This window comes from Pieris rapae, chromosome 1 (assembly GCF_905147795.1).
Source record: "Pieris rapae chromosome 1, ilPieRapa1.1, whole genome shotgun sequence".
Classification (NCBI taxonomy): domain Eukaryota; kingdom Metazoa; phylum Arthropoda; class Insecta; order Lepidoptera; family Pieridae; genus Pieris; species Pieris rapae.
Window position 1 is genome coordinate 6,238,109 of NC_059509.1, and position 27,710 is coordinate 6,265,818.

The 27,710-nt window shown below is 31.9% G+C and overlaps 4 protein-coding genes across 14 annotated transcripts; 2 read left to right on the forward strand and 2 right to left on the reverse strand.

Annotated features, from left to right (window-relative positions):
• The first annotated feature begins 386 nt into the window (after positions 1-386).
• LOC110995802 (F-box/LRR-repeat protein 20) lies at positions 387-3,661 on the forward strand. The gene is made up of 3 exons (XM_022263141.2): positions 387-625; positions 923-2,656; positions 2,759-3,661. Exons 1-3 carry the CDS (start codon positions 608-610, stop codon positions 3,005-3,007), a joined length of 2,001 nt encoding a protein of 666 aa, XP_022118833.1. The 5' UTR covers positions 387-607; the 3' UTR covers positions 3,008-3,661.
• Positions 3,655-11,706, reverse strand: LOC110995801 (heat shock factor protein). Of its 11 annotated transcripts, none has more exons than XM_022263136.2 (11): positions 11,468-11,705; positions 10,543-11,001; positions 10,263-10,460; positions 9,963-10,161; positions 9,272-9,752; positions 9,061-9,120; positions 8,753-8,858; positions 7,157-7,228; positions 6,967-7,039; positions 6,290-6,367; positions 3,655-5,470 (listed from the first exon to the last, which is right to left on the reverse strand). In XM_022263136.2, the coding sequence occupies exons 1-11, from the start codon at positions 11,570-11,572 to the stop codon at positions 5,304-5,306; spliced, it is 1,998 nt and encodes a 665-aa protein (XP_022118828.1). In that variant the 5' UTR covers positions 11,573-11,705; the 3' UTR covers positions 3,655-5,303. The 11 variants fall into 11 exon arrangements, with proteins under 11 accessions (XP_022118828.1, XP_022118823.1, XP_022118824.1 ...); XM_022263131.2 differs by having other exon boundaries at positions 9,272-9,866; XM_022263132.2 differs by lacking the exon at positions 9,061-9,120 and having other exon boundaries at positions 9,272-9,866; positions 11,468-11,706.
• A 705-nt stretch (positions 11,707-12,411) lies between these two features.
• On the forward strand, positions 12,412-14,873 carry LOC110995799 (very-long-chain enoyl-CoA reductase). The gene is made up of 5 exons (XM_022263129.2): positions 12,412-12,728; positions 12,806-13,164; positions 13,267-13,483; positions 13,587-13,779; positions 14,327-14,873. Exons 1-5 carry the CDS (start codon positions 12,723-12,725, stop codon positions 14,452-14,454), a joined length of 903 nt encoding a protein of 300 aa, XP_022118821.1. The 5' UTR covers positions 12,412-12,722; the 3' UTR covers positions 14,455-14,873.
• Positions 14,874-14,912: 39 nt separating this feature from the next.
• LOC110995800 (cilia- and flagella-associated protein 57) lies at positions 14,913-27,567 on the reverse strand. The gene is made up of 22 exons (XM_022263130.2): positions 27,457-27,567; positions 26,910-27,059; positions 26,312-26,591; positions 25,659-25,775; positions 24,852-25,009; positions 24,266-24,378; positions 23,901-24,006; positions 23,640-23,781; positions 23,149-23,353; positions 22,639-22,856; positions 22,162-22,310; positions 21,410-21,824; positions 20,777-20,917; positions 20,059-20,199; positions 19,347-19,490; positions 18,610-18,841; positions 18,182-18,375; positions 17,411-17,507; positions 16,803-16,972; positions 16,323-16,502; positions 15,820-16,014; positions 14,913-15,052 (listed from the first exon to the last, which is right to left on the reverse strand). The coding sequence occupies exons 1-22, from the start codon at positions 27,519-27,521 to the stop codon at positions 14,927-14,929; spliced, it is 3,738 nt and encodes a 1,245-aa protein (XP_022118822.2). The 5' UTR covers positions 27,522-27,567; the 3' UTR covers positions 14,913-14,926.
• Positions 27,568-27,710: the final 143 nt, after the last annotated feature.

Below are 27,710 nucleotides of genomic sequence, written 5' to 3' on the forward strand. Positions count from 1 at the left end.
CTAAAACCCGTCTATTAACTACAAGCAAATATAAAATAACTTTATGGCTTTAACTTTGAGAATACTAGCTTTCCGAGGTTGAAGAGGATCACGATATTCTGAATACTTGAATAGACACGGCCTCATTCTCGAGCTTTCGACGCGAACAAAATAATATTGTCATTAGCTCTAAAGATTTTTTAATCCGTTAGTTTAAGGCGATTATCATTTTTTATTTTTTATTTATGACCTGGTAACATAGACCTTTTAGTCATAACTTATTTCGATTATCATTATAACTTATATAGTACATAGTGGTATATATATTGAATATATATATTATAGTCTGTGCAATCAATATCAGCTGATTATTGTCGTACTAGAACGCTGTCCAGCTGTCACAACATTAATATTTCAATTGACGTTCGGAATTTTCGAATTCGTTCAGACTTCAGTCCTATGAATTTACAATCATCATCGTTTCGGTGTTAAATTTGAATTCGAAAATTATCTAGTGTCGTGCAGTTTAGATGTATAAATGTTGTGGGATTTGACAACAAAACAAGCATTATAAGGTTTTATAATAAGATGTTTAAGGCAAATTTAAGATTTCCGTAAACATTTTAAAATGGAATTACCGTACGAGGTATGTACCTACTTGTTTTTTCTTCCGCATTGCAAAGTAGTTTTTCTTTGTTTGCCTATATTATTTTCACGTGATTTTTTACCACCTTGATACCTACTATTACATTGACGTATGATAGTCGAGATCTTCCGACTTTAGATAAAAAGTTAAAAAACAAAAGATTTTCCATTTGTTATGTATTCTAATTTTGTGTATAGGCAATCAGAACTCAGCGTTTAAATCGGAATGAATAATTATAATGTTTTATAATCTATATTAATTATATCTTAAAAATCATAATCCTATTTTTTTCAACAGGTACTAGTGTACATATTTAAGTATTTACCTAAATCTGACCGAAAATCTGCAAGTGAAACATGTAGAACATGGTACTTAGCCGCTAATGATTATAGTTTCCTTAAAAATAAAACTGTTGTACTATATAAAGCAGATTTAAATGATGAAATTTCTCCACTACAAATCTTTGAAGACTCTGATATTCCTTATGACAACTTTTTATTTTGTGAGGTTGAATTGTCCAATAAATTAAAAAACTTTTGGGATAGAAATGGTGTGAACATAAGATGTCTAACACTACAAAATTGTGATATAAGAGAAAAAGTTTTTGTGAATATTTTACAGAAATGTACAAACTTAGAGATTCTTAATATTGAAAACTGTAAAGATTTGTTTATGTCAGGGTGCCTTTTAGAAGGAAAAACTGAAGGGCTACTTGCAACAAGTCTAAAGAAATTGAAATGTTTAAGTTTGTCAGGAAACCAATACCTTACAGATGCTTTATTTAGCCGGTTTGTTGAGACAGCTCCAGAATTAGAAGAACTTAATTTATCAGGATGCTCACTTCAATTTCATTTGGGTCTGGTCAAAAGGTTCTATCCCCTGGGATCTAATATATATGATAATCCATCCGAGAGTGTCTTAACATTTTACTTTGTACATCAGTTTTTAACAGCAAGAGCTAAGAATATAAAAAGACTATTATTTTCAAAAACATTAATTGATGGTGTAGCTCTTAAATCACTTGCAGAAACAGAACACCTAAAACTGCAATATCTTCAAGTGCATGCTTGCGATCAACTTACTAATGTTGGCATATCTGCGCTATCAAACTATCAGCTTTGCTTAAGAGAGCTTGATATTGGACTTTGCACAAGAGTAACTGATCAGTCTTTAGTGTATATATGTAATAATTTAATAAATCTAGAAAGCTTAAACATTCAAAGATGTAGAGCTGTTACAGATTTAGGAGTGGTTGAATTACAGAAACTTAAAAAGCTTAAACAACTGAATATATCTCAATGTGATCTTATCAGCAAAGAAGGTATTGAGAAAGGAATCTGTTCTTATGAAAATAATATTTTGGAAGAGTTAGATATAAATTCTCTGAACTTGGAACAGAGTGGTTTGATCATGATTTCTGAAAAGTTACCTAATCTTCGTGTGCTAGATATCAGCTATTGTTTCAATGCAGTGACAGACACATCAATCCAAGTTATTTTCAAGAATCAAATATATTTGCATACTTTAAAGTTAAGTCATTGTGATAAAGTATCTGATGCAGGCCTTACGGGTATGGGAAAAGTGGAAACAGAAGGGCAAGAAGATCGTCATATAACATCAAGTTACGATGGTTCCATGGCAAACAACAAGATCTATCTTGGCTCAAGGGCTGAAGAAGAAATTGTGCGAGATGCCAAACGGAAATATGAAGTCATGCTTTTATGCGAAAAATTATCAATGGACTCATATAGTGGATATTCTTTGGCACGCTTTAAGAGTCTCAGAGAGTTAAATATAAGTGGCTGTAATAGAATAACAGATGTTAGTCTTACATATGCCTTTTCATTTAAAGAACTTGTATGTCTTAACCTTAGCCGATGCCAACAAATAACTCATGAAGGGATAATGCATCTAGTCAAAAACTGCCCTAGTATTGAATATTTTAATCTGACTGACTGTTATAACTTAAAAGATGATGCGGTAATTGAAATTGTAAGAGGGCTCAAGAGATTGAGGCACTTGGAATTAAGGGTATGTATTGATATAAATAGACTAAAAAAAGCACTATACTTGGAACTAAGGTACCTGTTTTGTCTACTCAATTTTTCCTTAAATATTTTTTTTTAATTACAGGGTTGCAATCAATTAACAGACACCGCTATTCAAGGGATTATCAGTAATTGCAAAAAGTTAAAATTTCTTGATGTTCAGGGCTGTCGTAATATGTCGGCAGAACTAGTTTGTACGTTAGGAATGGAATTGCCAACACTCCACACAGTACTTTTCTCAAAACCAGGTCCCTACATTGATGATGGCGTTAAAAATAGATCACCGGCACCAACCTTTTTACCTACACTAATGCGTAAATTACGTATTCATTAGTACAAAAAAATATGGAAATTTTAGTCACAAAATTTAGCTAACGGTTTTATTTTTTATAAAATGTCTAAATAGAGAACTTAGCTGCATAAATAAGCCACATTAGAATAGTTTTGTGCAATACCAATTAAACTAAATTTTGTGTGAATGTAAAATTATATGTTAAATTATTTATTAAAGATGTAATATTTTTGTGGCAGGCACCATGAAAACTTATACTCATATGATGAGAAATAATGTTAATTAGGTTTAAACTATATTTCAGAACATAAATACTATAATTAAAAGGTATTAAAATAATTGTTGTAAGGTGTAATAAAATTCTCCTACATCAAATGAAATACAAATCACTGCTAAAAATATTTAGAGAAACAGCAGATAAATTCCCTTTATAACCTTATACGTACAAGTACACTTTTGTCAGTAGTCAATATTTTGTATGTCATTTTGAAATAACCCCCTGCTAAATGTATCTGTGGTTGTGGACTGCATTTCAGGAACAGAGAAGAGAGTAATTTGAGAGGTCACTCGCATTTTACACGGCAACCGAAATCGAAATTTTTAATTGGAATCGCGTATTTAACATTAACTTTTTGACTAACAGTGTTAATATTTTAAATAAATAATGGAAGGACTAAGAAAACCATATACTTGTTTCATTAAATTTTATTTAAAAATAACTAGCTTAATTTATGCCTATATTTCTTTTATATTATACAGCTTATTTTGTTCATATCTTTAGTTATTTACTCATGAGATACAACTATTTTTTTTAATTAACACAAAATAAAAAGGGGGTTTTCGTATATCTAAAATAATTGTCTATGAAATTAACGAGATGGCGCTATGAAAGTAATTTATACACAAATTTTAAACAAGTATTTTTTGAATATAAATCTGAGCAATTATGATTTATTTGGATTTAAGGCATCTTAAGTTAACATGTATTCCTAATTTTTTACATAATACTCATAAATATAATTTGATACACCATTATATACACGAAAATTACAGATAACATAACCAAATTAATTCGGATGTAAACACCCAATAAACTCTTGAAAATTTTAACAATGGTTGCAAAGCAAAATTAAGCATTCTTCTAAATATAGAACTTATAAATAAAATCTTAGGGAATACAGCACTAACTAGCAGTTTCACTGCCAGACATATTAGATAAAAATGTATAAAACAACTGCCGTTACAAATCTATAATAGTATATAAATGCAAATTATGTAATTTAACGGAAAATGTACAAATTCTTTATAATTAATAAGAAAAACGTTGTTGTTTTATGTAAATGGCACGAAATGCTCAATGTCTTGTTAAATACACATGTAGGTATAACTTACTCATGACAAGTATTTTTCATATATCCGAGATGTGTAGGAAACAATAACAGATAGCGCCACAAACTTTTCAATAGACAACATCAAGATGTTGCTTATAACTCCATCTATTTCACAAATATATTGTAAGTTTCGTGCGTTCAAACGTGTCTCATTTCCATTTAATTAAAGCGGTTTCTAATGGACTTAAGTTTCAATAGCCACTAAAAAAAAAACAAGATAGATACGTTTGAAAAATTTTAGATAAACTCCACATTAAATATTGGATGTATAAAAATAATTGTTTTCTTTAAGGCCCCAGCAGAAATTTTAAATAATTGTACTGTTATGCCTAGTACTATATCTACAAAAAACTATGCTAAGTTAACAGTATGGTTACATCTAATAATCGGCACACGAATCTGAATAATAAATTCAATCAAAACAATAACTTAGCTGAGAATATTTCGCATCGATAACCTATGATTATTCGTATTTTGTAAATGTACATGAAGTGCCCAGTCTATAAACTCTCAATAGTGACGGTACGTATGTTATGCTTATGATATTTTTCAAATATAATAAAGGCAATAGTGTTTCTATATAAGTAGGTGTGTTATTATTTCAGTACTTCCCTAGCACATTGAATTTAAAATTGCTAAGGTTCCAAAAAACTAGCCTGTCTGTTTACATTGAATATTGTTTAACGCCTTTCTATAGAAGGTAAAGCGAAATGAGTAGACTTTCTTACACTGTATATACATAAGTCTTTATAAAGGAGGTGTAAAATTACAGTATTTCAGGGCGGCTTTAACTATAGTCTCCTTTGTATAAATTGGAGTACGAGATGATCTTTCTGTTTATAGTGCCTCCAACTTATCTGACCGAATGGTCATCTTTCACAATCAAAAACAGATGGCGTCCGTAAGCACGCCACTGGCACTGGGTCAGATAACTTTAAGCATTATGTTCAGTGCTTCAAAACATAAGATGGCGACCGAAGTTCGATTTGCGGTGTATTAAGAGTGGAACTACTCGGGCTCGGTGGCAATGAATTATCTGCATCCAAATCTGGTATTGAAATGTCTTCAAAGTCTGGAATATTCCCAGTATACGACATTAACTGATTCCCTTCAGCTGAAAGTTGCCCAAGAAAAAGATTAGTATGTTATTTGTTCGAATACTACACTATTCAACACTACATTAACCTAGTATAGATATTGCAAAGACGATACTCATCGATATCGTGTCTACTTTATTACTAAACCAAAGTATGGATATCCAAGCATAAATAGAGCTCTATTGCCATAAAAAGTACACTAGAAGGTTTCTCTATAAGTTAAAAAAAGTTTTACTTTTTTGGAGAACGTTCATTCTAACTAAAGCATGCAAATATTGCATGGATTGTGTAGACTCAAACAAGATTATCGACACTAGACGATGAATATTTCAAAAACAATAGTGTATATAAATAATAGCTTTGAAATATACCTAAAAGCGTTAAGCATTATTTACAAAATATAAATCTCTCTAAGAATAACTCCCATATTCATACAAACTAAAGCTCTGGATTTGACAGCAACATAAGAACACCTTTGGTGACACAGCAATAACATATTTCTGTTTCTATGAATAAAGGCAAAGACTATTATATAAATCGTCTAAAATGTATTCTAATTACATAATAAAATTATATTTATTATTACGGCTGTATTATATACATAAATAGATAATTGTCTGTAGAAAAAAATTAAGTAATAATAGATATCGATTTCAATACACACATAAAACCTTCTCCTAACATACCTTCGGCGCACATGCGTAAAAGCTAACTGAAGATAGGTTCAGCTGCTAAAATGACATGCGTTTGGGCTTCATAAGCTTAATACTCTAATTACGTGCAAATAAACCACATACCTACGCGATCAAATAAAATTATATAATAACAATTACTACCATCATCCTCATTGAAAGGGCTCTGGACGCGAGTGTCGTCACAGGTTACATTTGAAATCTCACCTTTCATCTTCTTCGCTTTAATTAACAATAAAATCAATTAACATAACCCCACTAAATTAACCTTTGAACTTATAATGGTTATTCGACACGTGGCATGTTAAATACTATCTCTTATGGTACGTCTAGCCTATGTGACAAAAGGATGTGTTCAGATAATCGCACATCTTTATAAAACCTAACTTATGTCTACAATGTTCACCAAGAATTAACATCCGATATAGGATCGTGCGGCGTCAGGTGTGATAATCTTGTGAGATGAAGTAGTTACTTTGCCGGTTGTGATGTTTCGCTGTTACCAATCAGCCAATCAAAATCAATCATCGGATATTGTTTGGATGTATCTACAATTTAACATAAAAACAACTGAAATAAACTAAACAATACTGTTGCCTTCGTGGATAAGATCGTTGATCTGGAAAGTTCTGGACCTGTTATTGCAAAAAGTAGGCCATACGAATGAAATGATATTGACTTTCAATAATTTTGCATAATTATTAATCTACAATACCAGCTATCTACACTATATATTAATTTGAGGGATTAGGATATGAAAACTAGGACCGTGAATGTTCATATAAAAAATGCACAGTCAAGTCACATACCGTCTAACTTACCATTGGTAGGTTTACCTCGCTCATCGGCTGCATTGTATGACAACCCGTAGAATGGGTCATCTGATCCAAATAACTGAAAATAAAAGTAAAAAACAATTTAATTATTTATAGTCCATTTGCTTTACGATCTTTACAAAATTTATTACAGATCGTAAAAGAAAAATTAATATTGTTCAAAATCTGTTATTACATGTCCATTTTGTATGTGTTGATGCAAAGATGGGTTGAAAGACATCGTTGTTTGCAAGCTTGTATCAGGAGTCTACGGACAATAGTACATACGTCACTTGAATTCTAATAAAATAGCCATCGAAATCCTAGTTGCACTAGAGAAAAACACTTATCGGTCTGGACCAATACAGGTCCTACAAATATCACCCGAGAAGTTGGAAATATGGCTGCTACTTCTGCTCCCTTCAAGGATCTAAAAAGAAGACACCTAAAAGCTTTTGATATACACAAGATGCCTTGCTATATTCCTGCAATATTTATTGTTAAGAGCAAGTTTCAGAATTCAATATATATAATCATATTAAAAGTAAAAAAACAAAACTGAAAACTGTTCTGATACTATAGTACATCTAATCTCATATTATATTTTGTATATGAAAATCAAATACCAAAACGATTTATAAATGTCCGATAAAAGTTCAAATACAGGTGAACTGCACGAAGTTTGTGTGATCTAGAAATTACTAACATATATTTTTTTTCCTATAAAGCGTAAGTTCATTGCCATTATTTTATATATTTTTGCGCCTTTTTAGCAGCGATAGAGATCCCGACCATTTTGTATGAAGGTTTGATGTTCTCTCAATGTGCCTATCGCTGATGTAACCTTGGAATCACGCGAAACAAAAACTCATTGGAATAAGGATCACTGACGGTTAGGTTACGGAAGGCCCGCGCAAGTTTGGCACCACTCACTTTTGATTTATTAGGATTAATCCTAAAAAGAACAAAAGTGGTGAATGAACTGTTCCAGTAAAACACTCGTGCGGTTTTATTAAAGCAGACTACTATTTCAATAAAAGTAAATATGTAACAATTGCATAAACATTTGTAACATTAAAAGTATCTTAATGTTACAAATGATTAGCAAGTTGCAGTATAAAAAAATAAAACAGACACACTAATGTGACTGTACTCTATTTTTGTGTAGTAACGATTATTAAATACCAAGATCTACATATAATATTCTATGTTAGTGTTGATAGTGTCTGTTTGTATTTCCTTTAAATAATGCAAAAACTGAATATGTATTGCACACGACGCAACCCTAATCAATCCACACAAACATGAAATAAATACTATGTATGTATATCGATATAATAATTATATAATATCCGGGACAACAACAAGGGCGAGAGAGCGGTGTGAGGAAGTGGAGTGGTACTAGGTCGCACAAGGCTTCGCACGCGGCCACTACACGTTAGGTGCAACGTGACTCGCGCCAGGAGCGCCAACTTTACCGCGTGTACGTCACTGTTTACACCGGTGCACGTTTGTGTGCGTTATGTCAGTACTCAGCATTCGCAATCACTTCATCTTGAAATAAAGGCGGCAGATCGAAATTTTTGTTGAGCAATTGATAAAGTAGTATCGACAAGGATAATTACTATCACTACAACTTACCAAATTCTTACTTAATTAATATTTGTATAAATTTAGAACTTTTCAAACTAATTCATTGAAAAAAAATAAAAATATTTATAATTTTTTTCGTATATATGTCAAAGATCCTAAAAGTAAAAATAAATAGTTAAATAGTATACAAAACACTTACCCCTAGCAAAGTGTTGGTGTCAAAAGAATAAGAATCACTTCTTAGGAGTTCCCGCAAAGATTCCAGATCAGTTTGCATTGTGTCTAAATGGTCATCAATATCATTCCTAAACAACAAGAATAACTTATATATTTGTATTTGTTACTTGATTTGGTATTAAAAATATTTTTACCACATGTAAAACATACAAAGCACTTTAAAGGACAGACTATTATAAATACTTATTAAATTTGAATTTGACTAGTCAATAAATATTTATAGTAGACTACTACAGCAATTTGAAATAATTAGCATTAGTTTTCACATACTTGTTTGAATTTGATGCGAAAAGAGAATAATCCTCTCGATTTTGGTTGTTGTTCCTACACCTGAATATTGAAATTTTCTATTACTACATGTTTATTGTAAATTTTTTTCACACACCAAATTAAATGGAGAATGAGAACAAATCAGTTGTTATTTTTTATTTAACTCCCTCAGACCAATAATAATTAGAGATGAACCAAAAAAAATACTTACATTGTTTGTAACTTATTGAGGTTTGGATTATTATGTACTGTAGCCAAGGTCATGTTATTCCAATCAAAATCATCTTGAAGTTCAGTCTTTATATCAGCTAAATTAAAATTGTTTGTATTATCTTTGGACTTCTTAGCTTTCTTCTCTGTATTACTTGAAACAGGTTCAGCACTTTCAACCTTAATATTAATTCCTCCTAGCATTTTGTCTTTTGATGAAGGCATAACCAAATCATTTCCATTAAGTTCATTGAAATTGTTTATGTCATCATTCCCACCAGCTCCAGCATCACTTATAGAATCATCACTTGCAAATATTTCAGCAGGAAGCTTAAAATCAGCAGGTGGATTGATTGTATTATAATTGTTTAATGTTAAGTTTTTTATATTCTTTGTGTTGGACACATTTTTCTTGCAGGATTTTGTTTTAGGTTTTGAAGTGCTTGGTACAGTAACAAAAATTTGTTCCATAGCAGATTGACCTATTGGAGATACAGAAGTAATTGTAGGTGATGGTGAAGTTACAATTGGTTGTGTGTTTGGACTTCTTAACATGCCATTGCTACAATTGTTGGGATACCTTAGTCTTATTCCATCTAAATATGTTAAAAGCAGAAAAGGTAGAATGTTATCTTAAGAAAATGTGTTTTAAAACTATATTTTTTAAAATTGTAATATAATAAAAATATAACCTGTTTCATTATCTTCATCATCCTCCATCGTAACATGGTATTGAGTGGGTAATGTTGTACCATCAGAATTGCCAGAATTGATAATAGGTACAGATGATAAATTAACAGTTACAAAACCAGTTGCATCTAATGAGTCTTGTGAAGCATCATTATTCAGAATATCATCATGTGCTAATTCATGAATGGTTGGTCCATCCTCCTATAATAATTAAATAACATTTACAATTATAAAAATTCTGTTTTTTTTATATAAAATTTAAGTATTTATAACATATTACAGTATAACAATTAAAAACAAACCAAATTATCCTCATTTATTTCTTCTAATAAGTTTTCTTTATCTAGTTTCATATTCTTAATTGTCCCTGGGTATGCATCACTGACATTGTGAGCTGCACTGTTTATCATTAATTGATAGGGTCTCTTTACACCTACATTGTTACCACTAGCAGCTGGTGCTCTAGCTGGCTGAACTAGAGACATTAAGAATTGAATCAACTGCAAATAAAATTAAGATTAAATACAATATTCTTAAAGAAATTAATATTGCAAATTATGATAAGCTACCAATTTTACTGACATTGTTTACAATTTGTTGTTGTTTTATATGTTTCTGTCTAAGTATGGCTACTTCCCTCCACAAAGCCTCATTCTCCTGTTTCATGGCACTAAATTTTGCATCTAGACTTTCCTGTTTTCCTTTCATTTGTTTAACATCAGCTAACACTTTATTCATAAGCTCTGGTTTAAGGATAATTTTTTCTCCACCTTCACTACTTGCAACAATTGATTTAGGATTTGCAATCTTTCTTTTAATGTGTTCAAGTAAATAAGCATGACCTCTCATGAAGCAAGGATGTGAAAATTCAATTTCATCTTTCTCATATCTCAGTCCTCCATTTTCAACAGATGTTATTTTATGAAAACCATACATATTTAGCTGTCGAATAAAGCTTGCCATATTATTGTGCTTATAGTATAAAGGTAGTAACTCCCGGGCAAAATCAGCTTGATTTTTTATAACAAAAGTCTTTCCTCCCTAGAAAAGATTACATTCTCATAAAATTATATCAACTATAATTTTTTTTAATTAAGAATTTAAATTCTGGAAAATAAATTAATCCCATATATTTCATAAGTATTAATAATGCAAATAAAATATGAAAAAGCAATTGTCTTTTAACTAAATTAAGTGTTTATTTAAAAACCTAATATATACATAGATCTAGTCATAATTCAGTAACGCTGCTTTAGTTAGTAAAAGAAAAGAAATCTTTAAGATAATTCTTGTTTATCATTTCCAGTCCTTAAGCATGGTATAAAACGTGACACGAAACTATTTATTTATTTCTTTCCCAATGACGTTGTTGTCGTCACCTGGTCTTAAATAGAAAGGCTGTTACCATTACCAATTATAAAAAATGTAAACAGTTTATTTTTCTTTGTAGTTAATTAATATTTTGTATAACAGTTTTATGGTTTATTTACAACAGAAATATGCTTACAGGGCTCCAGGATATCAGATGGTTGGTCTCTGAATCATTGACCAGTTTCCACAATTTTCCCAAAAAAGCTGGGACACTGGCTCCTATTTCTACTACAGAACGCATTTTGAATACTTGAAGCTGTATATAACAAAGTATTTAAATAGAATTTTATGTGTAAATTATTTATTTTGCTGAAATACGCATAACTATGCACGATTCGCCATTTAATACACTTAACACTCACACATTAACAAAAAATCGTACAGATTACAAAACTATCTGTCAATGTATAATGTACCAAGGCTACCAACAAAAACACTTAAAATAATTTTCTGTCTATAAGTCTGTTAAAATTGTTATCTGTTACTGTCTTATCTATTTCTGACATTAGAGTATGTATTTATAGAGTCTGACAAACGAGTCATGCATCATCGTTCCGGCAGAGCTAAGCTCGCCAAACAGCCCGTGCTGAGCTGTAAAGGCCCTTAAGGCCAACAGCGAGATTTCTTTCAAAAAAAAAAAAAAAAAGTCATGCATCAGAGCACACTGCACAAGGCACAAGCCAAGACTCCTAAGTCCAAACCCTCTAACTCCACACCAAGCAAATTTAAACATCTTTCAGCTGCTAACCGTGCAATTTGTTATACAAAACAATCTTGATACTTTTGCTAAACTTTATTATATATTTAATAAGTTAGGCATCCAAGTATTTAGTCTAAAAATAAATATAATCTCTTCTCCTTTCTCTGTTCATACTTGCTTATCAATGTATATAGCAATCTCGGGGCACTGCTTTTAATGGGTTACGTTAATTTTTTGCACAAAATCTTACAATAATCATACCACAACAACAACAGGTTTTAGTGAGTTTGGTATCTTTTAAATTGCGTCCACGACTAGTTTGTCAGACTCTATTGACAAATTTATCTGCGACCGTAATGTGTCTGCAATATCTACGTACCTACTACGTATATATTCTTAATTATCTATGCTAGCCGGTCTTGTGCGGTGATTTGGTGTTTTTTATTCCGTAATTGAGAAAATTGCTAAATTGTAACTACTTAACTGTTTAAGTGCAGATATAAAACATATAACTGTATAGTGTATATTTTTCCCAACAGGTGCATTATTAATACCAATCTTGCTTTCATTAGTCAATTAAAATTCACTATACGATTTCCTTGTGACCTTTGCCTTTATTTGTCCATATTCAATATAGCCAGTGTCCAGCAGTTCATGCTAGTGCAAGAATTAGATTCCGATTTTTTTAAAGATGGAGGTATGTACAATTCTGCAATTACTTTTCAAAATTTGTATTGATTTAAACCATAAACCTTAAAAATATTTTCTTTAAAGCTTGAAATCCTGAGTGTGTCTGGATCAAAACCTATTGGAAAGGTGAATGTAAACGATTCTGCCACTGTTAAAGACGTTAAACAGAAGATTTATAAAAATTTAAAGAAAAACCTTTATCCGGACAGGCAATCAATAAAAACTGAGTTAAAAGGTAAATCATTAAAAGATGAGGCTACATTACAGTCTTTAAATGTAGTGAATGGTGGCAAGCTCTATCTTCAAGATCTCGGACCACAAGTGTCTTGGAAAAACGTATTTTTAGCTGAGTATGCTGGTCCATTATTTGTTTACCTTTGGGCTTATCAAAGACCGTGGCTCCTGTATGGAGAGCAAACTTCGGCACCTGGAACTGTGGCAAGGTATATTTATCATCTGAGATACTCAAAATTGTTTCTTTTTTGTCAAATTATTGCATAGTTAAGGGAATAGATTCAGAGTTAAGTTAATTTAATTGTTTTCAGTATTGCAGCTATTTGCTGGTCAGTGCACTATGCTAAGAGACTTCTGGAAACTTTGTTTGTTCACCGTTTCTCACATGGCACTATGCCCCTAAGAAATTTATTTAAAAATTGTTCATATTATTGGTTGTTTGCATTATACATTGCATACCACATTAACCATCCCCTATACACAGCTCCATGTAATACTTGTGTCTATGTTGGATTAATTGGATTTACTGTAAGTATATTACTAGTACTTTCCTTTTTAAAATGATATATTTACACTTTATAATATTATTCATAAACTTAAATTTTATTACCTCTATACAACACAATTTTAGATCTGTGAATTGGGTAATTTGAGTATCCATATTTTGCTCAAGAACCTCAGACCACCTGGCACCAAGGTCAGACGTATTCCTGTCCCAGATAGCAACCCTTTCACTCAACTCTTCAACTTTGTGTCATGCCCTAATTACACTTATGAGTTTGGATCATGGCTCTTCTTTACAATCCTGACCAAATGTGCTCCAGGTACGTTTTACACTCCTTTTTTTATGAAACAGTTTTTGCTACTCCTTAGGTAAGATATATACTAAGCTCACCTGCATAGATAAGCAACTCAAGTACCATTGCACCGACTATTATTTAATATTTATAAATTTATTATTGCATTTATTTATTTGTTGAAGCTTGAGTAGATAGAGTCTGAGCTCAGAAAGACATTAATAATAAAAATTAAGCCAGCTGCAGAATGGATGCTTTGTCTAATTGCGAGAAAAGAAGCCCACATTGGTTGTATATTATAAATAAAATTAATAAAAATTCCATAATAATTGCATTTGGAATTTACTTTATTAACTTTTTTAATTACGGAGATTTCATAGTAGTAACTAATAAAATTTAATAAATAATTTTTTTGTGTTATGTCGACAATGGTAACCACCCAATGGAGGAAATTATTATTATATATATATATATTTATTAGTATTTGCATGTGTTATATTATGTGGCTTATATGGTTGACAACACATGTTCAATTTCTTGTTAGAGTGAAAATCTTAATATGCTTTTTTTGCAGCTGGTATATTTGCTGTGGTCGGTCTATACCAGATGTCAGTATGGGCTCTTGGCAAACACCGCAACTACAAGAAGGAATTCTCTGACTACCCAAAGGGTAGAAAAGCTATCTTGCCTTTCATGCTATAAAAACAATTGTGTAATTTAATGTTACGTCACCATTGAAGGTCAGCAACATGCAAGTGTAAAGCAGTTAAATTCATTTAATATGACGTAAATAACGATGGTTTCTGGTAGGCTATCGTTTCTTATTAATTTATTCCTTTAAGCTGTTGAAGGTGAACAAGTTCGTATATTAATGCTATTATAATAGGGTTATTGGTAAGACTGTTTATTAAGTGGTGAATGTTTCATTTGGGATTTTTTTGTTAATGTCTGACTGTTACTTTGCATTTACTGTTTTGTTCTATACATAAAAATCTCTATTGGAACGATTTATAATATATTTATTCCAGCCAAAACCAGAAATAAATTTTTCAGCCGTCATCTCAATAGGGATTTTTAGGCATATAGCTTAATATTTTTTTTAAATAAAATTACCGATAAACGTAATTCGTTTCATTTAATCAAATTATTAAAGACAATAATTAAAATTAAATATTCAATTTATTGAATCCCCTTGAGCACCGGCTTCCGCATCTTTTTGTGTATCATCGTCTAAGCATCGCATTTTTTCAAGTAATCGTTCATTTTCTTCTTTTAAAGCAACAATGATTTCTTCTCTTTCCTTGAGTTGAAAATAAAACATTAATTAAAACGCCAAACTAACATAAGTTCATGATGGGAAGGGCCGACAGATCTCGTATAAATATCTCACGGCTATAATAATTTGAGAACAAAAGGGGATTGATGGATATCATAACTACCTAAAGATTTATTTTAAAGAATTACCTACACATGATGTTAAAGAAATCAAATAGCCTCCATTATTTAATGTGAGTTTTCATACGCATTGATATATAATAAATTTTAACTAAATTATTACGTGTTTAATTAACATAACGGATTATCATGCTAATAACATTTTCAATGTTTTAGTCATTTACATTTCTTGTATTAACAAACTAAATTCTTAAACTGAGGTCAACCACGACTGTAAAACGTGATTCTTTTCCTTAATATTATACATATTATATTAACGAATTACGACAACAAAGTTGTCGCTAGCGTGTAGATTTACATTACTAGATATATTTTTCATAAACATACAAAGTTACTTAAAACCTCTTTGGTTACTACTCTATATTTTCTCAACTATCTTGTGCACTTTACAAAAAAGTTAATGGGACTATACATTTTTACAATCTTGGAATACATATTCTTTCGTACTTATATTTTTTGACCATGTCGTAAAGAATCGGCAAAAAAATGAATTTATATCTTTTGTGTTTTTACAAACGTTCTGTACAATATAATAAGACAAATAATAAAAATAATACCTTAAGAATAGATAAAAGAAGTATTTAAAAATATAATTAGTATTGTGGCAATTACCTCGATTTTCTGTTTGAATCTATCATCTAGTTTCTCCCTATCTTCTGTAACATGCTTTAGTTTTGATCGAGCAGTGGCAGGAGGAATGTACCTCGCAGATAATCCCAATATTGATTCCATTTGAAAACAACGCGTCCGCGTCGATTTGAGTTCCGTACGTAGGTTGTTTATTTCTGTGAGTAGAGTACAGTTTTCCTGTAGCAAAATAATAAAAAATAAACATATTCCATGGAAATAATAACTTCACAAGGCTAAAATTGGGCATGCTCATTGCACAAGGTCCATGTATAAGAAAAAAACATTTCAACAGATATTAATTAAATAAACAACACCTTGTGTTGACAATCTAAATGCCATATTTATTTGGAATGAATAAGATTTTTATGTGAATACTAAGAAAAAAACATACAATGAAAAAATATTATTTTCTGTCAAACAGTATTTTCACCAGAAAAGTGTCTTTTTCTCATGAATTCGGGGGTCTTTTTATAAGTTATACTCACGTCCATAATTCTTCCAATATCGCTTTTAGAGCCATCCAGAGATTTGGACAGTTGCATTTTAAGCGCAGCAACTTGCTTTTCTAAATGATCTCGTTGTCTATTAAATTCACGTATAGCTTCATCTTCAGCAATGCGACTACGCACGAAGTCTATGTCCTCTACATATTTTTGAAACAATTCCTAAAAAGGTATAAAATAGGCCATATACTAATGGTATAGATATACATTGTACATAGTGGATACAAAAGTGCTTCAGTATTACCAAGTTCTGCATTATACTATAGACGTAGGTACAAGACAAATCTTATATTTGAACGAATGTTTTAAATTGAAGAAGCTGTTTTGGTATTAGGTCATTTATTAAGGAAGGCACAGTGTCTAAATTAAGTCCATTTACCTAAGTCACATTTTAGGTAAGTATTCTTTATTACCTACTTTCAGAATATGATTTCAAGACTTATTTAATAAAAGAGAGCTAACCTTCACACTTAGTTTCAGTTTCATAGGATCTTGAAAATTAGCAGTCATATTATGGAGATCGATTTTTATTTTTTTGAGGGTATTCTTTAATGTCAAATTTCTTTCAGCCTCAGTTGTAAAGTCCTTTTTAGCTGATGTTAACTTTTCGTTTAATTGAGAGATCTTGAGTTCTAAAATTTTCAGAAATAATTATGCTATAAAAAATTAGAGCTATGGGAAATATTCGGTAGTATTTTTTATTTCGCAGTCGGTGAACAAAAAATATTACGGTTATATAGGCAATGAAATGTGTAATTAAGTTTTTTATTCTGGGATCTAATTAAAATCCTTAAAGATATAGGATATTAATTTTAAATGTGCATGTATCTTATCTAATTACTTACGCACCTACTTAAATTATCATAAGAATAAAAATCTAAATATGATAGGATAAGACAAGTTATCATAAATAATAATGTAACTACACTACAAATTAACATTAAAAACCTTAATTTATTAAATCGAAATAAGACAGTAACAAAGCAGCAAATACGCGTGTACCGTGGTGAAATAAAAGAATGTAAGCAAATTACAACTGAAAAATATAATGATTTTAAAAAACAAATTACCGCGAAAGTCCTTTTGCTTTAAAAGTGTTTCTAACGATACCTCCAAATCAAGAATACGCATCTTTTTCTCTTTGATCTCGCGTTCTAACGGGGCAATCTAGAGAAATTTAAATTGTTATATTTTGCAGCTGTAATTTTAGGAATGGTTCTATTATATCATACCGAGATCGTGTTTAACATTAAGTAATTTTAATTCTTCATTCTCCATATCTTGTATTTGCACTCTTAATTCACGTATAGCACGCTCTTTTGGTTCAATCTAGATATTTTAGAAAAGTAAGAGCACCTCAATATATTATTGAATAAAACTTATTTAAAATACTTAAAGGTATATTAAACTAAATAAGATAGTGTTGATAACATGATTGAAATAATCGGATATGGAAAGACCATAACCAGAATCCAATATACATATATATTATTGTTTCTTTTGTAAAATGTAAAAATGTACGCGTTGTGTGAAATACAGAGGACAGTAACGTTAATCAGTAGTCTTTGTTGTTAGGGGCTGGTAATGAAATAAGGTGTTTTATTATATATTATGACCTTTTATCATATCGTTGAAAAGCCTCTGTTTATAGATTACATATAGAATTCCTTCCGTTCGCTTTTAGGGCAAAAAGAAATAAATATATTTTAAAAGCCAGGCGAGGTTTATCACTAACACATCATAGGCACGACTCTTGGCTATTTCAGAGTGAATTTAAATTGCTATAAAATATCACACGGTAACTGGATTATGAATACGAACGTAAAACCAAAAAAACTAACCTGATTTTTAAGTTCGGTAATCTTAAAGTTCAGTACAAATTTGTATTTTTCCAGTTCTTGCTTTTTACGTTTTAATTCGTAGATTCTCTTTTCTTTGTCCTGTATTGTACTGTCCCTTTCTGCTATTTCTTTCTTTAAATCCGCAACATCTCTCTCCAACGTCGATATTACTTTTTGAAACTGCTTATGTTCAGCTGTAGCATATATTAATTGTTATATAAATTTTTAATTATAAATTCTTATACTTAAATGGCTAAATCATCTGTAAGAGTTTAAATAAAGCACAAAGTTCAACCGTGTAAATTACTACCGAAACCATGTTTTACCATCGAAATACAAAAGGCCGAGTAAGCGATTAAACAACTGTGAAAAATTAATTTCCCAAGATAACAGTAGAAGTTAAGTACTTTATGATTGTATATACTTACCTTTAAGCTGGAACACTTGGTGTTTAAAATCATCGATTTCCTTATGAGCAGTGATTAACTTTTTCTTCATAAGCCCTGTCTCCCCTTTAAGACGCACATTAGCGTCTTTCTCCTCTTTCAGTTGCACTTCATATGCGGTTCTTATTTCAATAATTTCACGATCAGCATCTTCTTCTATCGAACCTTTGATCGTTTCGTGTTCCTTTTTTTCCATGTCCGCTTGTTCTTGTAACTGACATATTTTTAATGTTTAATCTTATTTTAAACCGACTGAATTTGAAATTTCATACAAAATATTGTCTATAAAATAGCCATAGTATATATGTGAAAACATAAATAATATATTTTAAAAATATTACCTAGATAACATTCTATAGGTAATCTTTTATATTCTATGTAAAATTTTTAGTAAATACGTTGTAGGGGCTGTATGGCGCCGCCAGTCAATAAAAGCCGATAATTATAGTGTCCTGAAACCATATTTTGAAACCATGAACTAATTAGCAGTCGCAGATCCGTTTTACCAAATTCTCGTTCATTGCTTATAAACATTATGTTTACTAAAAAAATCGATAAAAACAAAAATTACATCCGTCATTTGGTAGATTAGACACGACGCTAGAGTTATATTTTTTTTAAATTATTTTTTATAGATATGCCTGACAGTAGAGATTACCGCCGTCAAATTATTTAAGTCCGAACGTTATATATAGATTAGTATTAAATATAAATAATACCTCTTGTAAAAGCAAGTCCTTTTCTTCTAACTTTGCTTCGAACATATTGTTGATTTCGCGAAGTGCTTGACGTTTACTTTCAGCTAACTGTTCAAGTCGTTCTTCGTAATCTTTTCGCATTCTTGCTGTCTTATCCTCTAGGCTCTAAAAGTCACAATTCTAAATATATACTTTAATTTAAGGTCAAAATGTATTATATATAAACACATGTTACCAACAAATAGAGAGTTTTCAATTATTTAAAAATATAGCCTTATCTCACTTATATTGGCTAAAAAACAGCGCAAAAACAAAGAATATACATTTCTGGACCTATATACCTACAAAGTTTTAAAATGTATCTACGATCCAAGGTTTGAACTTTAGGATAAGATTCTAGTTTTACCACGTTTTTTTATATAAAAAGGGGCAAACGAGCCTGCGGGTCGCCCAAAAAGGCAGTCATCGCAGACAATAGTGAATAGACACATTTAGTGGGTGCGTTACCGGCCTTTAAGGGAGGCGCGTAGTACGCTCGAATTTGAATTGTTAGAGGTCGTCTCTCTCAGGGAAGACCCCCGCCGGTATTTGATTCCACAGGTCGCTAGATCGCACTCACTCTACGTGTCTATTAAAAATATATTTTTAAATTATTATTTTTGTTCGCAAAATACTCTTCGTCATTGTACTTAGCGCTAAGTCGCGACTGGAAATCTTAGTACAAAGTACCGACCTGATATCTGTCATATTCGCTGATTAGTCTTATGTTAAAGTCCGCTTCCAAGGCTTGCAAAGTCCTCTCGTGACCTGACCGCAGCTTGGCAATATCTTGTTGTATCATACCGATTTCGTGTGTGTGTTCATTTTCCATTTGCTAAAACGTTTTTATTTAATTAAGCATTCAGTATCACTATGACACTTTCAACATTCGAAAGCATAGATTTATAGATAGATTTCTGCAATTGTTTCGTTGATTATTTATAACCGAGTAGATGATCAGCCTATTACGCCGCACGTGTTGATTGTATATCGGAAGGAACAAGTCCACAATCGAAGTGCGGATTTAATAATGGCCTGGGTCACTGCTTACTAGTAAGTAGATATTGAATAGTGCAAAAATGTAATTAAATTAAAATAATAAATAAATACACTACTTAATTACGTGGCACCCAAGAGTTCCTGGGTTGGATTACAGGTGTAACAATCAATCCCAATTTATATATAATTGTATATATTATATATAAATTATATATAATAGATTTTTTATAAAACAATATAATATTGAGAAATGAGACTGCCCTATGCTGCCTTAACCCGCGTTAAATACATACCTACTTACAATCAAATTAAGCGCCTGACTAACACAACCGTACATAAAAACGAATAAATTATCGAAAGGAAAAAAATATGTGGATTTCTTAATGTTCTATTTTTGAAATTAAAATTGTTACCTCGTTTTTCTCTTTTAACTCCTCAATAGCCGCACAGTAGCCTTCATGTACTTCTTTAAGCTTTTCTGCTTGAGTAGCTTCAGCTTGCCGCAGTTGATATGTATGTTCAGTTTCTAGTTCACTCATTCGAGTACTGAGCAACTGTATTAAATTATAAATGAAAACGCAATGATTATGCCAATATTTCATTAGCAATTAAATCGGTTAAATAGATTTTTATTCAATTTAGTATAAAGTATAGAGTTGCTCTTGAAAATTTTACCATTTATCGTAATAAGCGGTAGAAACAGGAGATAAAAGTTAATATGGAAGTCTTTTTTTTATAGAACAGGGGGCAAACGGGCATGAGGCTCACCTGATGTTAAGTGATACCGCCGCACATAGGCACTCTCAATACCAGAGGGCTCGCGAGTTCGTTGCCAACCTTTTAAGAATTGGTACGCTCTTTAGTCAATGTTATTCTAATAATAACAAACGCTGCCTAAAACATGGGAGGAAGAAAATATTTGTTATTTTATTTTGATAATCCAAAACCGATTCCTAAAATCTAATGTAAAAAAAAACTGGTAATAAAATTGTAATTTCTAAATATGTTACCTAAAATAAAAACTATTTCTTACAATTTTAACTCACATTAATACTATTAATCTTCTCTTGCAAATCCTTTTTGCTAATCAAAATCTCTTTCGAGTAGGCAAAATCTTTGTCCAACGCAATTGCTCTACCATCTGCATTTGTTAATCGCCATACACATATTGACGAATCTTCAGCCACCGACACCAGTGTCTGGTCATCGTAAGACAAAGTAACCCCTGTGATTTTCTTATTATGCATGTGAAACTCATTAAATATAGCTTTGTCTAGAAGTGGCAGTTGTACGGCGGTCACACCTCCCGCTCCCCCCGTTATGAATAGCATTAGATCAGAGCGAGAAAGAATGATTGTGTCTAGACCGCATCCTATAAGAGTTAGGTTTCGTCTTATAGTATTTGCCCCAATTTCTTTGAGCTCTCCATCGCTGCCAACCGCGTATGTTGTTTTTCCGTTGCTTGAAAATTAAAAACATTTCATATAATTAAATAGAACTATCATACATTTTTAACAGTAGTAATAGTTTTAACCGCACCAATTGGATTGTTCTATATGGACTATTATCACTTGCTGATGCGGTAAAGGAAAACGCAGTGCGGCAAACGTCATGTCAGACACAACACATTCCACATCGTGTGTCAGGCACAGACAGTTGACCACTATTAAGACCAACGATAAAGAAAATGAAAGGCCTTCTGTATTTTGCAATTTTACAAATCTTTATCAACTGTGGAAAAATTTATGAATATAAGGCAAACACATTATGATGTCTAGATAGATTCGCATATAATTACTTGTTTACGGCGCATGCGCTGAATTGGTTTGTCTTCAGTATAACCTCTCCAACTCGTTGACCATTTGACATATTCCACTCATAGACAGCGCCTTCGGAACCGCAAGAGACAAGGGTCAAATCGTTTGCTGACCACGCAAGACCTGTAACCTTAAAAAAGTACTTGTTTTAAAGAAGTACGACTAACTAGAACAACACAAAAAATATTTTAAATTAAACTTTTTTATAATAAGCTGGATTTTTTTATAAACTCTTATATCTTTTTGATGACATTTAAGGAATTCAGTTTACGTGCTTTAAGCTGTCTATGATATTTATAAACAAGATTTAGTACTAAGTCTGACTCTCGTACGTCATTTATTTCGTCGTCGTACGTCGGTTATTGACATACGGGTGTGTCATAATTCGCCTAAGTGGCCATTTCGAGGTAAGTATATTTCTGCATGTGCTTAACATTTTTTATTACATAAGTACTCACTTTCCCATTATGTCCTTTTAAGTTGTACACATTTTGAAAGGATACTGAAGAAAAGACTTGAATAACTTGAACGTTGACAGCGGCAAACAGATGGCCGTTGGTGCTGAACTTAGCGCGCTTACAATTTCGTATCGGAAATTCTCTAACCACTTCGAAATCGTCAATCAACACTACCATATATCTTAGTTTGTCAGAGAATCCCACTATTGCAAATAGACCTGTAATTGGGTAAATTTACAAAAAGAATGCATGTTTATGTAAATTTATCTATTTATATTTAATATTAACTGGCGTTTATGGAACATATATTTTTAATCTATAAGCAACGTCTCGACAACCAAAATCCTTCAAATAGAATGAAGCTAAGAACCGTGACCCAGCCATAAGTTTCCTTTCAAAGTGACTGACTTGTAAAATCAGATTGTTTTTCAAAATAAAACACTTAACGGATGCTGCTCCAAATGAAGTGTGCTTGAAGTAAACATCGAGAAGAATGAATAACATAGATACCTGTAGGATGTAAAGAAACACAGTGAATCTCCTCTTGATACAGCTTTATCAATTCCACATCATCAGTCATGTAGTTCCAGATACGAATACTTTTGTCCTGCTCTCCAGACGTCATGAAAATTGGCTTCCAGGCGCACATTGACAATGAATTGATTCGTCCGTAATGCATGGCCGGACCAAGCTCTATGAATGGTAGCTCTGGGTGCTAAAAAAGGTTTCCAAAGCTATATTAAGTAAGTAGAATAATAAAAATTAGGATTGATACTACTTAACCTCGTACTCGATTTTTGCTCAAATACAAATCACAAAAAATGTGAACTCGTCATCATATGGAAAAAACAATGGTCCAAAAAACTGAATTGATTTGAATTCATAATTAATTCTATTAAAAACTATAAAGAAAATTAATAAAAAGTCTATCATGAAAAATAAGCCTTTTGGGGCTTATGTTAAGGTATGCCTATACCTTTTTTACAAGCAAAAACACATACCTGTAACATATGCAGCCCAAACAACTTAACGTAGTATAGTTGAATCCTCAACGTTGTGATAAGCAGTGTTTCCTGATTAGGATCTACTGCGATGTGTTGAATGGCATCAAGTGGCGACCATATTGGATGCTCTCGAGTGTGCCTGGGACGGTAAGTTGTTATTCAATAATATAATTTTAACAGTCTCATTCGTTTTAGACTGGAATTTACTCACACACGTTATAATTTTAACTACTAAAAAATGCTTCAGTTCAAACTCACTTATAGGAATTCCTGGATATTCGGAAGAGGTTTCTCTTCCTCCAATGATGAGGAGTTTCCTTCTCAAACATGTGTACATAACCCTGGCCACACGCGTAAACAAAACCTGTAGCACCGAATTTACAAGATTATAAAAAAACTTTTTATCAAGTTTGTTTTAGTATATAATCAATAAACTAACTATAATAATTTACAACGTAAACAGCTATCTAAATAAAAACTATGATTGGCTATTTTTAGTTATATGTAATGTACAACTTTTACCAAAATTAAAATTTATGTACTGAATTGATAATCATTTGCACGCATCAAGATGTTCTATTAATACTTAATATAAATGGTATTATATTAAGAAAATTAATAACCTTTAGGAAAATTAACAAAGCAAGTGACAGGGTGGCTTGTATCATCTGTGGAACTCTGTTCACTGCTCCCGTCTTGTTTACTCGATACACTGGCCTTGTCACCTTCCTCGGCACTGTATTTTTAATATCTAGGTGTTAATGTAAGTAGCAAATATATACGTATTATATGTAAATGTATGGCCTTAAGTGCATATACATTTTGTAAATTACTAATATTGCGTACAAGAACTTTTTGTATGTAACCTGAAAACGAATTTTAGATAGCACTAGCCACTCCTTATTATCACTCAAATACAGTGCATTTGCGTAATAATAAGAGATTGACTCTTAAGGTTATATTTATAGACGAGTAATAATGCGAACTATGTCTCGCTTATGACAAAATCTATAACGTTTCTGATATAGGAACGGAAGTCAGTTTCAGCAAGCATTGCAAGTCTGAATGTTGCTCAAAAGTCTTTCTAAGACTTTTATAAGGTAAGGACTTCTTAATTTTAGCTTATTAAATCACTGCAATATTTTAATTGCATGTAAATGCATCGTATACGATATTTCTAAAGAGTATAAAAATAAATTAGATACTTACTCAGCCTCCACCTTTTTAAGCGACATTTCCATAACTTCCGATGCCCGGAAGATGCAATTTTGTCTCAACTCGCCATTTTCCACTACCATTATAGTTCCGGTGTCAGTTCCAAACATTATGCGGTCCGGTGTTAACCACATACAACTTGTTATAACAATCTGATGATAAAAACATAAGCTTAAAACCCAATCCCAAAATATATGCACATAAATATAGGATCGAAGCTCAAAAAGAGGAAAAAACCTTGAATTTTTGCCATAAAATTTATGAGAAGATCGTATACGTTCGTGTACGTAGAATTGTGTTTACAATAAATAAAAATAAATCAGTGGTGCTAAAACCTCTTTAGGTCTTGGCCTCAGATTTCTGAATCTGTTTCATGACATTTTTTTTAAATCTAATAGACAAGCAGGTGATCACCCTCCCACGCCACACACACGTCGTCGACCTTTTGGGTCTAAGACATGTCGGTTTTCTCACGTGGTTTCCTTCACCGTTCGAGCAAATGTTAAGTGCGCACATAGAAAAAAAGTCCAGTGGTGCACAGCCGGGGATCGAACCTACGACCTCAGGGATGAGAGTCGCACGCTGAAGCCACTGAGCCAACACTGCTCAGAATGGTGTTTTTTATAATAAATTATTTTAATGATTTTTAGAGAATTTCAATTACATGATCAAAACGTTGTCTATGTCTTCAAAATAAAACTATTTAATATCACTCTGTCGTTTTGAGGCGTAGAATATGCACACACGCTACGCAGGAGGATAAACACTTAAAGCAATTTCATCAAAGATTTTCATACTTACATTTTCTGCCTTACACCAACCCCATTGCCGCCAAACTGTTTCGGCGACGTTCATAATACGAAATGTGTAAGGACCAGTTATAACAACAAGAGTGGCATCAGCCGGATTACATTGTACCTTTAAAATTAAATATGTGCTATCGTCAATTTCATATAGGTACATATTTTACAAAAAAAAAACGCTTGGATAACCGCAAATGCCCCATTTGCTGTAAGCTGTTTTGAGTGAGTCAATATAGCAAACAGCAGTTTATGTACACTGGACATGTAGCACTTTTAATTATTGTTGAACATCAAAGAAATAATTTTTGAAATTGAAAAAAAATTTAGTCAATGTAGCAAAATGCGTATAAATTAATCTGTATGAAACAACAAAACGTAACTTGTGGCATATTAATTAAAAAGTATTTGAACAAACACGTGCCCTTAATATAGATACTAAAAAAGGATTTACCACACTACAAACCATCTAAATGTACTTAGTTCATACGTTTGGTCAAAAGACCTAAATAGCTGTAATCCAGAATATATAATAGTCACGCACAACGGACCTATTGAGAGTTTTATTGCGGAATCGGAGTCCCTACATACAACTATATCGTAATTATGTTAACTATATGTTGTATAGTTCATAAAAATCATCATCTTACTTACACTCTCAACAATACCTTGCCCGCTGGGATTCTGCGCTTTTGCGTGACTCTCAACCTTCCCTTTATCCCAGTTATAATAATACAAATACCAATCTGGCTCTCCTGTTATTGCGACTAGGTATTTAGAATCATACGTAAACTGAACACATGCAAATTCCCTGGCTGTGGAGTTTTCGAATGGAACGGTTAGTATCTTGCGTCGCTTATAAGTTGTTAGATCGTAAATTGTTATGTAAGGTTTTTGTCCCTCTTCGGCTATTTCATTAAGAGCCAGCCATCGCCTGAAATATGAAAATGTAAATAATAAATTAAAGGTTTTGACTTAATATTTGAACTGTTTCATTCTTAAAGGTGTTAAAAGCTTCGAGATGCTTCTCTTCAGGATTATAAGTGAGAGAAATATATAAGTTATCCATTGCCATTGGATAACTTAAATAAACAGAAAATCTTATTAAACATTTTCATATGAGCATTTATTTATATTTCTGCCTTACTACTTGTTTACGAGAACCAAATAATATATATAAGGCTTAAGTATTCCAAAAAAATCTATGCCTAGAATTAAGTCATAAACATTTTTAATGCTTTCAAAGGCTTACCTATTCGGCGCTAATACCAATGATTTAATCGGTTTATGTTTGTCCTGCAAACGGATAAACTTTTGTTTCTTCTGAAGATGATTATGAATTACAATAACACCGCCGGCAGGATAAATAATCTCCGAATCAGTTAGGTAGTGTGCATTGTATCTAAAACAAAAATTATGAGTTAATAAGGCTTACATCAAATTTTTATTTACGTGGCGATTACGTTGGGATTATCTATAATACAGCCCCCGAAACGGACAAAGGATTCTGATCTAGTGTTATAATTAAATCCTTCAGTCAAATAATTACAAGTATTACCGTTTTATTAATTCTTATATAATCTAAGTTTCTTCTTTTTCAATTCATAAGAGGTAGTTCTTGAGAGATAAGATTTTACAAGGAAACATACCTTTTAGCTTACTACTGCTCTTAGTACAATTCAGTAACAAAATTTACTATACGATTACCTAAAGACTGACTGCATGCCTGTGAAAGCCTTCTAATCAATTTCTACAGGTTTTAACTCAAATAGAGCCTCGAAAATAAAAAAAGCACTTACTGAATATCTGTACGTAATCCATAATAAACTCTCGCTGATATATGAGGCGGAGTAGTTACCGCCATTTCGTACTTCGATCTGCTTCTGAAATATGTTCAAACGCTTTCTTGGAAGTTGACACAACGATGCTTATAAGCTTCCGTTGTAACTATGACAACGTTATTGTCTTCGATTCTAGAGTCAAACAGGTATATCGAAGATACAAAGTAGGTCAAATATCGAATAATGAAACAAAAATGTCATAATCGATAGGT

Bases quoted from the DNA above. Each gene is read 5' to 3' on its own strand.
- LOC110995802 (XM_022263141.2), top strand. The intron at 2,657-2,758 runs GTATGTATTGAT...TTTTAATTACAG, and splicing joins TGAGGCACTTGGAATTAAGG to GGTTGCAATCAATTAACAGA.
- LOC110995801 (XM_022263131.2), bottom strand. From the start codon at position 11,572: ATGCGTTCTGTAGTAGAAATAGGAGCCAGTGTCCCAGCTTTTTTGGGA. The intron at 6,368-6,966 runs GTAAGTTAGACG...TGTTAATTAAAG, and splicing joins GCGAGGTAAACCTACCAATG to CGAAGAAGATGAAAGGTGAG. The intron at 5,471-6,289 runs GTAGTAATTGTT...GGCAACTTTCAG, and splicing joins CCCTTTCAATGAGGATGATG to CTGAAGGGAATCAGTTAATG.
- LOC110995799 (XM_022263129.2), top strand. The intron at 13,484-13,586 runs GTAAGTATATTA...ACACAATTTTAG, and splicing joins TTGGATTAATTGGATTTACT to ATCTGTGAATTGGGTAATTT. The intron at 13,780-14,326 runs GTACGTTTTACA...CTTTTTTTGCAG, and splicing joins CCTGACCAAATGTGCTCCAG to CTGGTATATTTGCTGTGGTC.
- LOC110995800 (XM_022263130.2), bottom strand. From the start codon at position 27,521: ATGGCGGTAACTACTCCGCCTCATATATCAGCGAGAGTTTATTATGGA. The intron at 22,857-23,148 runs GTATCTATGTTA...ACCCAATTACAG, and splicing joins TGTTTCTTTACATCCTACAG to GTCTATTTGCAATAGTGGGA. The intron at 17,508-18,181 runs GTTAGTTTTTTT...AAATTTCTCTAG, and splicing joins TTACCGAACTTAAAAATCAG to ATTGCCCCGTTAGAACGCGA.